At 40.7% G+C, this 13607-nt stretch overlaps 1 protein-coding gene and 1 non-coding gene across 2 annotated transcripts; one reads left to right on the top strand and one right to left on the bottom strand.

Moving 5' to 3' along the window:
- The first annotated feature begins 1439 nt into the window (after positions 1-1439).
- On the top strand, positions 1440-1511 carry TRNAP-UGG (transfer RNA proline (anticodon UGG)). The gene has a single exon. It is a non-coding gene; the product is annotated as a tRNA-Pro (tRNA).
- Positions 1512-4703: 3192 nt separating this feature from the next.
- OR6S1 (olfactory receptor family 6 subfamily S member 1) lies at positions 4704-5875 on the bottom strand. Its single transcript, XM_076003629.1, has one exon. It carries the CDS (start codon positions 5820-5822, stop codon positions 4830-4832), a length of 993 nt encoding a protein of 330 aa, XP_075859744.1. The 5' UTR covers positions 5823-5875; the 3' UTR covers positions 4704-4829.
- Positions 5876-13607: the final 7732 nt, after the last annotated feature.

Here is a 13607-nt window from a genome sequence, read left to right as displayed (position 1 = left end):
AAAATGCAAAGAAATTTGTTTGGAAGGAAGTACCTCTTTACATATAAGAGAGAAACATTTTCTTGACTAAGTCCAAACTGGAGTGCAAGTCACTGGAGGGGTAGTGCCCACAGTACATGCTCCTCAGCCTCAGCCCTAGAAGTCACAGAGCTCAATGACACCAGGGCCAGGGTGCATGCAGTTCCTTACAGAAGAGAAGTATGCAAGACATGGCATCAGCCACAGTCTCCCTAACCTGCTTGGATTCTTATGGAAGTATTATAATTGCTCCGGCTGTCTTAGACTAAGATTGGGGTTGTTTATAAAATGGAAGGGGCTTTCTCCAAACACAGGACGTACCACTCAGATCTTCAGAGTTTGGGTCCCAGACAGTTTGGACGTGCAGGCATCTGGGCCTCACCACACCTTTCAGTGGAGTCAGGCTCTGTCACAGATTCCTCTAGGTTACCTGAAGCAGACGCTGGCTAGAAGGTGACCAGCCCTTTCCTTGGTCCTTTAATGCTCCTCTTTTTAACAACTTGGAGTCAGGGCCAGAGCTTCTCTCTTGGCCTCCAGGCTCTTCCAAGCTGCCAACCTGAAGTCCAGAACAAATAGAAAATGGCATTGCACAGAAAGGTTGAAGAGGGAGAGCTTCTCTTCTCCCTTTCACTCCTTGGGACTCAGCCTCCCCCGAGTCTGGCGCCTAGTCCATGAGGTCCAGTCATTCATTCACATTCATTCCGGACTCCTCCCATGTACCAGGAAAGTGCTCAGTGCAAGGTAAGCAATGTGACCAAGGCCGACACTTCTCTGCCCTGGGGAAGTTAAAGCTAGAGCCCCAGAACTTCGTTCCCCAAGCAGAAGAGACTGTAGAGTAAGAATAACCCCATCCCTTTCCAACCCACCCATTACCTTTTGGATGATAGAGAAGTGGGCTGCTTTCTACAGAAGAGAGTAATAGGAAGTGAGCAACTTTATCCCAGTGACACTTCCTGTGCACCTTTGAAAGGCGCCTTAAATCTAGACTTACATGGTTAAACAAATCAAGCTGAAAGGAAATGGCAAAAGCACACGTGTGAAGTGTGAGGTGCTGTAGCCAAGTGATCTAAGATAGTGACTTTTAGAATTTAGCTTCTTTGGGAACATTGGTTCAAATTCTTCCCTCTGCCAATCAGTCATCCTTGTTTTTCCTGTGTCCTGTAACCCCAGGCCACCTGAAATGATTCTGGTCCTAACCCTGCAAGTACCCAGACCTCCTGATCCACTCACAGCTTAGTCGGAATCCTGCAATGGACATTTTTACCTTAGGAACGCTGATGCTCAGGTCCTTTTGAATCTGCATCGTGACTCTCCTGTGGTCTAGAGAAAATCACTGGGCTTTTCAGAAGAATCAAGTGAATGCCATGCTACAACTAGAAGGATAAATGAATATTCCTAGGGAAAAATTGTCTCCTAATCCTGGCTCGTTGGTCTAGTGGTATGATTCTCGCTTTGGGTGCGAGAGGCCCCGGGTTCAAATCCCGGACGAGCCCTGTGTCTATCGTTTTCCTTCCCCCTTGGAGACAACAGTCACCGAAAGACGCAATAGCCGCCGCCCAAGGCTAGGTCGGCCGAAACCCCTTTCAACTTCGACCTGTTTCGAGATGAGACTGTTGAGTAAAATGGCCGCTTCTATCGAAAGATTCATGAGCAACGAAGATGCTACCAGGGGCCAAGGGCTTCATCGCAGATGGAGCTCCCAGTCTGGCTCTGACAGGCTCTTCTGTGAGGCGTGGCCTGCTCTGGCACTTCTTCCCCAGGCACTTAGTGTGAAACAAATGGGTGCACTTCTCAGTAGGCACCTTGCATAGGAAAGATTGGTACCTGGAGGTACGCTGGGGCCACACGCCACGACAGAACCCGCTTCCTGAGGCCCTGGTCTCCGCGGTGACCCGGCGTGGGGGTGCGGAGTCTAGCCCCTGCTCTGCCCCTGGGCCTGGTCTGCAGCGCGGGACTGCGCTCTCGGCTCTCTGGGACTGTCTACCCCTCGGCTGCAGGCGCTGTCGCAGTCGTTGGAACGCTGAGTCGCGGCCCGGGGAACCCTAGGGCTTAGAGGGCACAGGCATCCATTCCATTCAAAGGGAGCACGACTTCATTATTTCCGGGTGTTATTTTCCAAAACGCAATATAACACAGTGATAGTCATTCTTTGCCATTTGTGGCAAGAATCCACCCAGACCCTTTAGTATTCTTTGATTGCTCACCTGAAAAACCAGCCTGCTCTACTGTTAGGCCTCTGCCTATAATCCTTGAGCGTGGTTCCATTCTGGTATGTAGGAGTCACACACGCTATGAACTGCTGGAAGGATAAGGCCCTTCGAACTTGCTTGTCTTTCTAAACTGCTTGTACACAGGAATCTTTGACAAGGTCTCCGTGTCATCTGATCATGTTTGTCCTTTCCAAGGTTTCTCCTTCTTTTCCCCCCAAAATTGACATCATTGTAAAATAAAACAAATTTTGAAAATAGATGGTTTTAACATGCTTTATTGTCACAATATGGTAGTGATTACTCCCAGAAATGCTATAAACTGTTACATAGATTCCTCTCTTTGGCCAGTGACTGAGATGGACTTCAGGGTTTTGTGTTCCATAAAACAAGGTAGTTATTTATTAATTTATTTTTTGAGACAGAGTCTCACTTTGTTGCCCTGGCGTCAGCAATCCTTCTGCCTCAGCCTCCCGAGTATCTGGGATTACAAGCATGTGCCACCATGCCCGGCTAATTTTTTCTATGTATTTTTAGTTGGTCAATTAATTTGTTTCTATTTTTAGTAGAGATGGGGTCTTGCTCTTGCTCAGGCTGATTTCAAACTCCTGACCTCTAGGGATCCTCCTGCCTCAGCCTCCCAGAGTGCTAGGATTACAGGCGTGAGCCACCCCACCAGGCCAAAATGAGGTAATTTTTAAGGCAATTCTATCTCTCCTCTTTGGGCAACACCTCTAAATCACTGCAACCTCCATCTCCTGGGCTCAATTGATCCCCTGCCTCAGCTTCCTGAGCAGCTGGGACTACAGGCACACACCACCATGTCCAGCTAATATTTTCTTTTTCTTTCTTTCTTTCTTTCTTTCTTTCTTTCTTTCTTTCTTTTTTTTTTTTTTTCTTGTAGACATGAGGTCTCACTTTCACTCAGGTTGGTCCCCAACTCCTGACCTCAAGCAATTCTCCCTCCTCCTCGGCCTCCCCAAGTGCTAAGATTACAGGTGTGAGCCACTGCGCCCAGTCAGAAGAGTTCTTTTTGCCTCTCAAATCACTGATCATTCTTGCCATTCCTTTAGTACTCAGAAATCTTTTAAAATAAAAAATTTTAGTGTGTTTGTGTGTATTACTAATAGAACTAGATGAAAGCATTACTATTTCCCATGCTCACTGAAGCTTATGGCCATCTCTTTCGATGCTAATGCTTAGTTTGCCAATTTTGCAGCACTATTTTGAGTTTAGCATGCTGCTCCCACCTTGATATTTATTTACGATTTTTTTGTACATTGTTCTTATGTACATAAACACACTTCAACATGGCATTAATTCCTGTTTAATGAATGATGGTCTCCGTGAAACTTCTCTAGTAAGAGAATACACTAGGAAGGGTTAATCAATTTTCATATGATCTCCAATGTCCTTTTATAAACCTGCTCATCATCTCTGTTCCCTTGAATGATTATTTGTCACTTAGTCCTCCCCTCTAAAGTCCAAGATGTTTGAGGTTAGGAACCATTTCTTGTTCATCTAGCACATATTAGTGTATTACAGTATTCAACAAAGATGCCTAATAGACCTTTTTTGAATGAATGAATGAATAAATGAATGAATATCTGTTCCCAACATTCCAAGGACACTGCAAATAGGAATCCCCAGTCTCTTTTCATATATCCAATGAAGTAGATAAAATTTACAAGTCTGGTTCTTGGCAGGTACAACAACAGTTGGCATTCTTAACTCTGATATTAAAGCTCCTCATCCCAATCCCAATTTTACTGAAAACAAAAGATTTAAGACAATAGATATAAAAATGCAAAAAGATAAACAAATGAAAGGGACATAATCCAATGACAAAACAAGTGATGCCTTTAACTCATCTTTGTATAATAAAGTATGAATTAGATGCTATTATTTATGAAATAATCCCTCATTAATTTGCTTTCCAAAGGCAGGTGGAATTGCCATAGAGAAGTGATTAAGTTCTTTATTAAATTTGCTTCACCTTTTTTCCATCTCGTAGTAAATGTCATTTTTTTTTTCCTGGAAAATGTATACAAAAATGTTCAGATAGTCTATTTATTTTTATTTCTTTTTATGGTTTTGAGGAAATTTTTCTTAAAATTCTTGATTTGCATAAACAATTGGAAGGTTCTACTGAGATGCTTAATCAGTTTTAACTTTCGAGGAGAGTGCACACACAGATTCAAATATTGGATTAAAGCTGTGGGTCCTCCTTCCAGACAAAATGCATATATGTTCAAACACATAAAATTTAGATACCTATGGGGCTTATAAATTTTCTGAAACCCATCCTAAGATTTCCCAGGTGACCATGGACCCTAAGGTTAGGATCTCACAGGTTGGAAGGTCTTATGAAGTGATGATGATACTGATCATGATGTATCAATAATATTAATAATATGGATTATTATTAGGTATGATATGGAGTCAAGGATTTGCCTGAAAGAGAAGAAGGGTAGGTTTGATGACTTTGGAGTTTATTAATGGTTCCAGAATACAGTTCTTTGGTGATGTCCATGATGATGATGGGAAGGAGAGTAACAATGGAGAATGTTTGGATATAAAACAAGCTGCTGAGTTTCTTCACTTTCACCTTACCGTTTTCTTATTGAGTCTCTTATCAAGGAAAAGATTCCCTAAAATGTCTCCTACCACTTTCCTAAACATGTCCTTCAAAGCATCCTTGACTCGCTCATTACGCAAGGCATAGATGAATGGATTCAGCAGTGGCGTCACAAATGTGGTTACCACTGTCACTGCCCAGTTAGTATCCACTGAGCCACTCTGTGATGGCCGCACATAGAGAAAAATGGCACTTCCATAGAAGAGGGTCACCACCATCAGGTGGGAGGTACAGGTAGAGAAGGCCTTCTGACGGCCCGAAGCAGAGGGGATGCGCAGGACAGCCAGGACTATGTGGCCGTAGGATGCAGCAGTAATCATCAGTGAGGATACAATGACAAGGGAGGCCAGGACAAAGTCAGTCTCCTCCAGCTTCTTGGTGTTGGTGCATGCCAGGCGGAGCAGTGGGCCACTGTCACAGAAGAAGTGCTGTACCACAGCACCCTGCTTACAGAAAGGAAGCAAGGCCACAGCCACTGTGGGACCAAGCACAGGGAGCAGTCCCCCCACCCAGCAGGCCAAGGCCACGCGAAAGCACACAGCCCCACTCATAAGCAAGGGGTAGCGCAGAGGATGACAGATGGCCAGGTAGCGATCCACAGACATGACAGCCAACAGTAGGAACTCAGAGGCCCCAAGAAAGAAGTAGAAATAGAATTGGGTAATACATGCAGCAAAGGAAATAGTGTGTTGCCTTGAGAGGAAATTGCTCAGCATCTTAGGAATGATGACAGAAGTGAGCAGAATCTCTAGGCAGGACAGGTTACCCAGAAAGAAGTACATGGGGGTCTGTAGGCGAGTATCAGCTCTTACCACCCCCACGATCAACACATTGCCTGTCAGAGTCAGCAGATAGACAAGGAGGAACACAGAAAACAGTTCCATTCTCGTGCTGTTGAGATTTGGGAACCCTGCCAGGACGAACTCTGTAGCGCTACTCTGGTTCCCATCAGGAGCCATTATCTTTTCCACCTGTGCAGCAATAGAAACATGATCCTGGTGACAGCAGGTCCTCTTCTTAACACTTCTGAGACTTATTTTATCATGGTATGGCACACATATCCCCACTTTCTCCAATCACAGATCCTGTTAAGATTTGAAGCACCTGAAGTTATCATCGAATGGATTTTAGAGCTTGAGAAGATTTTCTATAAAGGGTAGCTGAAACTTAGGTATGAAAATGTCGGGAGTCTCCATCTTCATATCTCCTGTTCTCAGATCTAAATTAAGATAGCTCATTATTATAATAACAATATCACTGAGCATCTGAGGTAGGCAAAAATACCAGAACAATGATTTTGTGAAGAATATGATTACCATTCAACCAGGATCAGAACTTGAGCCAAACTGCCTAGCTTTGAATTCCTGCGTCTCCACTTACTGGCTGAATAGCCGTGGCAAGGTTACTTAACTCTGTGCTCCTCGATTGTAAATGCTATAAGGAGCTAATGATATAATAGTGCGAAGGACTTAAAAGAGTTTCCAGCACTTAACTGACAGATAAGGTGGCAGAGAAAGCCCTTGGCTATAAGTTAGGACACCAGAGTCTGGTCTTGGCTTGCTACTACCCTTGGGAGACTATCAGTGAATCTAGCCCTTGTTTGTACATTAACTATCCAGCTGTACGAAGAGTCATAAGAATCCAGGCCATTAGTGTGTCTATTATATGAAATTACCCTTTTCATGGAGAATTTTCCCAATAACCCAAAGGCCTAACTGAACTCAATTGCCATACAAAGTGCTTTCTAAAGCAAGTTATGCCACGTGAAAAAGGGAGAATAGATATAAACTACATTGATTCATTCAATCAATCAGTCTGTCAGTTATCCACACCTACTTATTTTGTGTCAACTTCAAGATAAGTATTTTGGGGAATAAGATGAGTTCCTTAAGCTTTTTCAGTCCATGATATTTACCTTATTGAATTACAAATCCAAGGCCATTTCACAAACTTGGGCTCCATTAGATAATTTGTCAGAGACAAAAGTATTAGTTTCTGGTTGTAATTATTAATGAAATAAAAAATTAACTTCCTATTCTTTTACTCAAGTCCTTTCAGTTCTGAGGGTCACCATCAGTTAGAAAAATCAAATCAATGACATTTGGAAACCTTCTTTTAAAAATGCCTCAGTTATCAGGAAAAATACTGCTTCCCTTCAGCCATGCAATGCAGAAGAATTGATCTTAAGACCCTTGGTTCTCTGTCAGCCCTATTGTTCTCTGTCACATCCCAACGGTCTTTGTTCCCAGGAAGCATTAGGCTCTTTACTTACAATTTCTTACCTGTGGGTCCCACCGGTGTAAATAGGAAAATTTTTGTGCCTTTTGTTGAGGATAAAGCAATTCTGTGGTCTTTCTCCCTAAGGAGTCACTCAGAGTCTCTCTCTCCAACTTCTATAGAAATTGCCTTATTGTCAGCAAAGTCATTCAACTTTTTCTCTGTGTTTATTATATACCAGATGCTGCTGTACTTGGTTATTTAGATAAAAGGAAGACTTTGTCACTACTCTCATGTAGCTCACTACCTAATAAGAATGACAGAAAAATTTAAGATGTGTGACAGATGGAATGCTGCAGGTAAGAATAAGTTACCTTGGTGGCCATAGAAAGGGAACCAAACTGAGACTCAGAGAGACAGGTAGTATTCTGGAGAAAGGTGATGCCTAAAGTAATACTAGAAAAGGAGTATGCCTTTGATAGGAGAGAAGACACAGAACAAGAAGGTGGAGTGCAACGAGATGGGACTGGTCACTTCAAAGGAGACTCTTTCTGGCACTCTGTTGCTCTCTGTGAAAACACTCAATTGAACTGAATCTAAACTATATCTTAAGTGACAGAAAGATGAGTCCCAACACTAAATATGGAAGGAATTTCTCCTACCAACTCCTGAACACCCCTGATGTCTCCAGGAGGGTGGGGATAATCCTGAAAAATTTTTCTTTTCCTTTTTATGATTCAATGTCCTGCTCCATCCTGGAGTCCTTCCCACACCCTGTACCATGTACCATGAGGCAGACAATAGCCTGGCATCCTTGGAGTTACAGAGGATGTGCAAAGCACTTGGGAGAACAAAGAAAACTTGGATTATCTGCTTTTTCTCTTAGGCTTTCCTCACTGATATATTTCCTCAGATGCTGTTGTTTTACCTTGGGAACAGGAGGCTTTCTGATCCCAAGGAGGCTGGATCAAGCTGCCCCTTCATGTGGTCATGAGCAAGTCAGCCATCAGGCCCACCTTTCCCTCCCCGTAGAAAGAATGTCTTGTACAATGTGATCACTGTCTTAGGCTTCAGCAGGCACACTTCAAGCAAAAGAATTATCTCAACAATGCTCCAAGATATGTTACTACAAGAACAATATGGGGCTGGAAGGCAAGTGGTGAATATGGAGGGGTTACATCATTCGTCTCCCACCTTTGAAAAGACTTAGTACACTTACCTATTATTACCATGTCTTCACTTTTTTGCTAATAGGTTTTTTTTTTTGCATAAAGTGTCAGTTTTCTTCTTTTAGACCCCATCCTACCTGACTCCTGGCATTAGTCTGAGTGCAGAGTAGGAGAAGGCTGAAGAAGTCATTGGTTTGTAATCAATCCATCTATTGAAGGGTAGGATCCTTCATGTATAACTTTATTTTCCAGCGGAGATGCCCCAGATGATGATTGACCCAGACATCAGGAACCCAGCTAGCAGTAGTGCTTTCTGGAGAAAGGTTACCTAGATGGTAAGAAAATAAGACCATAGAGACAGAAAAAATAATGATCATTCCTAAGAGTCCCAGGGGATATTTGCAACTCAATGGAAATTTCCAAGACTCTATACCGGATAAATCTGGGCAGGGAGAAGGCTGACCCTTCATTGAACAAAGGGTGACTGGGAATATTTCTGCATTTGTCTTCAACTACCTAAATCCAGGCTGCTGCAAAAGTTCAGGGGCATTAGCAATGGGAATGAGGGAAAGGATGGAGTTTGGCCAACCATAGAAGTCTGTGACCATCATCCACCTTTCTTCTGCATGGCACTCGGGGGAAATGATTATATCCCAAGTAACACAGACATTGTGTCTTCTCCTTGAGGACTTAAAATGATATGGGAATCCCTCCCCTGGCTTCTGGGTTAGGAAAGGATGGGATCCCCAAGGGCATGACAAGATAAGGAAAAGTTCCCTGCATCATCTACAAGCTTTCTCTACTGCTTCTCCCAGCCTTGTACTTTATCCTCTAGTGATAATATATATGATTTCACACACTAAAACATTATTTAGAATTCTAGACCATTGTTCATATTTTCTACTTGGGTCCATTCTATGTCCCTTACTAAAGACTTGACTACCTCCTATTCATGTTCCAAGACCCAGTTTACTCTAATGCATATTGGTTCTTCTGAAAGCTTCCCTTACCACCCCCACCAATCTCACCCCCCTACCCACTCCCCAACCTGAACCAGGTCCTTCTGACCTCAATCTCAATATTTAATCCATTGTTTTATAACTTTGCATTCTTGTCTGTACCCGCTGCTAGACTCAGAATTCCTAGGGCAGGAATATTTTCATCTCTGTATTTCTAGCACCAATCACAGTGCCTGACACATACTAGGTGCTTAATAAACTGCATGTGAATGAAACTGCTCTAAACCCCAGACTTGAGGAGCAGCTGTTCTTGTGGGATGAATACCTGTTAAATCTTGAGCTGACAGTAAGAATACACAGGACCCTTGGCACTCAGTTTGTCTGAAGTCCATCCTTTCTGGACATACTTTTTCTTTTAAAGAAAAGAAAATATCTAAATGGAAACATGAGTGGGGCATGGGAGCTGTCATCACAAGATTCTAAGGAAGGAGTAAGAACAAAGACTGGGAGAATTAGCTGAGCTAAGCCAAACAAGACTAAACTAGAAACTAGAACTATTTGTTGAGCTGAGGGAAGGAGGAAGGTCTAAGAATGAGAAACTATGATGTTTGAGAACTAGTACACTTAAAATACACATGTTTTTAAACCCTGCTTGAAGTTTGAGGGTTAAGGCTACTGCAGAAAGAGATGACAGATTAAAGTCAGGTAATTTGTGGAAAAAAACAAAAACAAAAACAAAAACAAAAAACATGTAGCTATTTGTCCAAATGACAAGGGCTTTATATTTAGCTTATCATACTTTCAAGCTGATTTTATCATAGAAATTTCTTAGTTTTTCCATGAAAGTGATAGCATGCTAGAAGAAAAAAAATTATTTTTAAAGAAGCTTACTTACATGGTTCAAAAATAAAAACACCAAACTGTATAGATTAAAAGATCCTAGTCCCCAGGTTGGGTGCAGTGGTGGCTCATGCCTATAATCCCAGCACTTTGGGAGGCTGAGGCAGGAGGATCACTTGAGGCCAGGAGTTCCAGATCAGCCTCGGCAACACAGCAACACATTGTCTCTAAAAGAAAAAAAAGTCCTAGTCCTCCCACCATTCTTATCCACCTCATCCCCCTTCCCTAATTAACCATTTTCATTATTTTATTGTGCAATCTTCAAGTATTTTTTGTGTATATACAAAAAAATAACAAACTATTTACTTATTCACCTGTGACTTTCTTACACTGTTCTGCACCTTGTTTCTTGTTTTTCCTTAAAAAAATTTCTCTGTCTGTACATAGAGAACAGAAGAAAATGTTTACGCTAAGGAGATTATTAGCATGACAAATCTATTGATGAATGAATTGCAATATTCTTGAATTATACTTCTGCTTTAATTGTTCTTTGAATCTCTTTTGCTTCAATTTTCCTGATCAGTAAAAATCCTATTGTGGTAGAAATTGTATCCAAAAATCTAATAGTAACTTTGTAAATAAAAATGAGTTAGAGCAAAATAATATGACATCTAGAACTTGCTTCAAAATAAAGTGGAGGGTATAGATAAAACTTACTTGGCCATGAACTGATAATTCATGGAGCTATATGTCAGTTATGCTGTGATTCATCATACTATTCTCTCTATTCTTAGTATGTTTAAAAATTTTCATAATAAAAAGCCTCATAAATATTTAGTGACAATCAGGTACATATTTAAAGAAGACTTTAAAGTTTTGGAAATGCAAGATTTCTTCACTTAAAAATTAATGAATGTCAGAAACACTTCCCAGAAGATGGAAACTCTAATTCTACAAAATTAACCAACCAGGCACGGGGGAATGTCAAATACCATGTGGGCTACTCAGAGCCAGAAAATGTAAAAATGTAATGAACTAACAACTCCAAGAGGAATTCAACCCTCTCAGCAACAACCTGCTTTCTGATCCAGAGGGAGTGAAGGCAATATGGAAACACATATGTACACACAGAATCACAGTTCAGAATGAGGAGATTGGATTAAAATAATAGATTAAATTCAGATCCCATCTTTTTCATGTGACAAATTTCTTAAAATAAAATTTAAGGCTGGGTATGATGGTTCATGCCTGTAATCCCATCACTTTGGGAGGCTGAGGAGAAAGAATTGCTTGAGGCCAGGAGTTTGAGACCAGCCTGAGCAACACTGCGAGACCCCATCTCTACAAAAAATAAAAACTCTAGCTGAGTATGGGGGCATACACTTGTAGTCTTAGCTACTTGGAGGCTGAAGCAGTAAGGCAGGAGCCTTCCTTGAGGCCAGGAATTCAAGTTTGCAGTGAACTACGATGACTGTACTCTAGCCCAGGCAACAGAGCAAGATCCTGTTTCAAAAAAAAAAAAAAAAAGAAAGAAAGAAAGAAAGAAAGAAAGAAAGAAAGAAAGAAAGAAAGAAAGAAAGAAAGAAAGAAGAAAGAAAGGAAGAGCAAAATCTTTTTTTACTCTAAGTTTGTGTAAATACACTCTATGATGCAACAATAAAATTGCCTAATGATGCATATCTCAGAATATGTCCCTGTTGCTAAGAGACACATGACTGTATATGAGGGTCTTGGCTGAAGACAATCTTTTAGAACATAGAACTGAGAGATAAAATATATGAGAGTAATGTTAAGAGACATGGAAGTTAAATACAGAATGCCCAACATATATCTAGTAGGAACTTCAGAAAATAACACAAATGGAGGAGATAAAGAATAGAAGAAGGCCCATAATACCAAGAATTCTATTTTCAGCTTAAATAGCAGTCAGAAGAGAGTCCAAATTGCAGATGCCTGCAGTGTTCTAGTACTTAAACCCTCAGATTCATGGATTCATTCTAAAGAAATTACTCAAGGTTGTACTGCTGAAAATGGAAAATAAAATCATGAAACAGTGAGATACAAAACAGATTTATGAGCAAAGAAGTAGAATTTAGATAAAAATTTAAATAATTATTGAGATATTATTTTCATACACCATGGATTCAATTTCTAACATTTTACTCAAATATTTCATCTAGTTTCATAAAGAATATTGGTTATAATGTCACCTAATAGCCATTAAAATCAATGACTTAAGAGATAAAAGTCCAGATTATATAAAAATGTGAAGATAGTAGAGAGAGTAATAAATCAAAAGCTAAGATTCTTACTTGCCTTATTCTGAGTAAAATTAACCATGCCCATTGATAGAAGCTATTAATTTATATGTGGGTTAAAAATGTAAGGAGAAATTCTACTTTTGGCCATGACGCAGTAACAGGAACTAGATTTACCTTAACCCTAGATAACTTTAAAATGAACAAAATATGTGAAACAATGATTTTCATAAATTAGACAATAGGCAGTACATAGCAGTGATACCTAAGAGAAGAAAAATAAGGGTTAGTCCTATAAAATATTTCTCCAGTTGAAAGGTAATTTCCAGCCTTAATTGCAGAGAGAGCAACCCAAAGAGACACATCATTCTCAATGAGTTGAGAAAACAAAATATTCGCAAAGTATGCAGCCCATAAAGGGTAATATCCACAAAGAACTCAATCAAATTAGCAAGAAACAAAAATAAACCACCCCCTTAAAAAGTGGGCTAAAGACATGAACAGAAGTTTTCAAAAGAAGATAGACAAATGGCCAACAAACATATGAAAACAATGCTTAACATCACTAATCATAAGTGAAATGCAAATTAAAACCACAATGAGACCAACCTGAGCAAGAGTGAGACCCAGTCTCTACTAAAAATAGAAAGAAATTAATTGGCCAACTAAAAATATATAGAAAAAGTTAGCCAGGTATGGTGGCATATGCCTGTAGTCCCAGCTACTTGGGAAGCTGAGGCAGAAGGGTTGCTTGAGCCCAGGAGTTTGAGGTTGCTGTGAGATAGGCTAACGCCAAGGCACTCTAGCCCGTGCAACAGACTGAGACTCTGTCTCAAAAAAAAAAAAAAAGTCAAAATACAATGAGATTATCACCTTACCCCATCAGAATGGTTATTTTTAAAAAGTCAAAAACAATAGATGCTGACGAGGATGCAGACAGAAGGGAAAACTTATACACTGTTGGTAGGACTGCAAGTTGGTACGACCTCTGTGGAAAACAGTATGGAGATTCCCCAAAGAAATATATATATATTTTTATCTTCTTTTTTTTAATTTTATTTTTTATCTTAGTGTATTATGGGGGTACAAGTGTTAAGATTACATATATTGCCGATGTCCCCCTCCCCACTTGAGTAAGAGCTTCAAGCATGTCCATCCCCCAAACGTTGTACATCTTACTCATTGTGGTTGTATACACCCATCCCTTCCTCCCCCCTTCCACCCTCCTGACACCCAATAAATGTTACTCCTATATGTCTACTTAGGTGTTGATCCGTTAATACCAATTTGCTGGTGAGTAC

This window comes from Microcebus murinus, chromosome 6 (genome assembly GCF_040939455.1).
Source record: "Microcebus murinus isolate Inina chromosome 6, M.murinus_Inina_mat1.0, whole genome shotgun sequence".
NCBI classification, from domain to species: domain Eukaryota; kingdom Metazoa; phylum Chordata; class Mammalia; order Primates; family Cheirogaleidae; genus Microcebus; species Microcebus murinus.
Note: the sequence above shows the minus strand (reverse complement) of the source record. Positions and strands in the feature narration are given on the sequence as shown.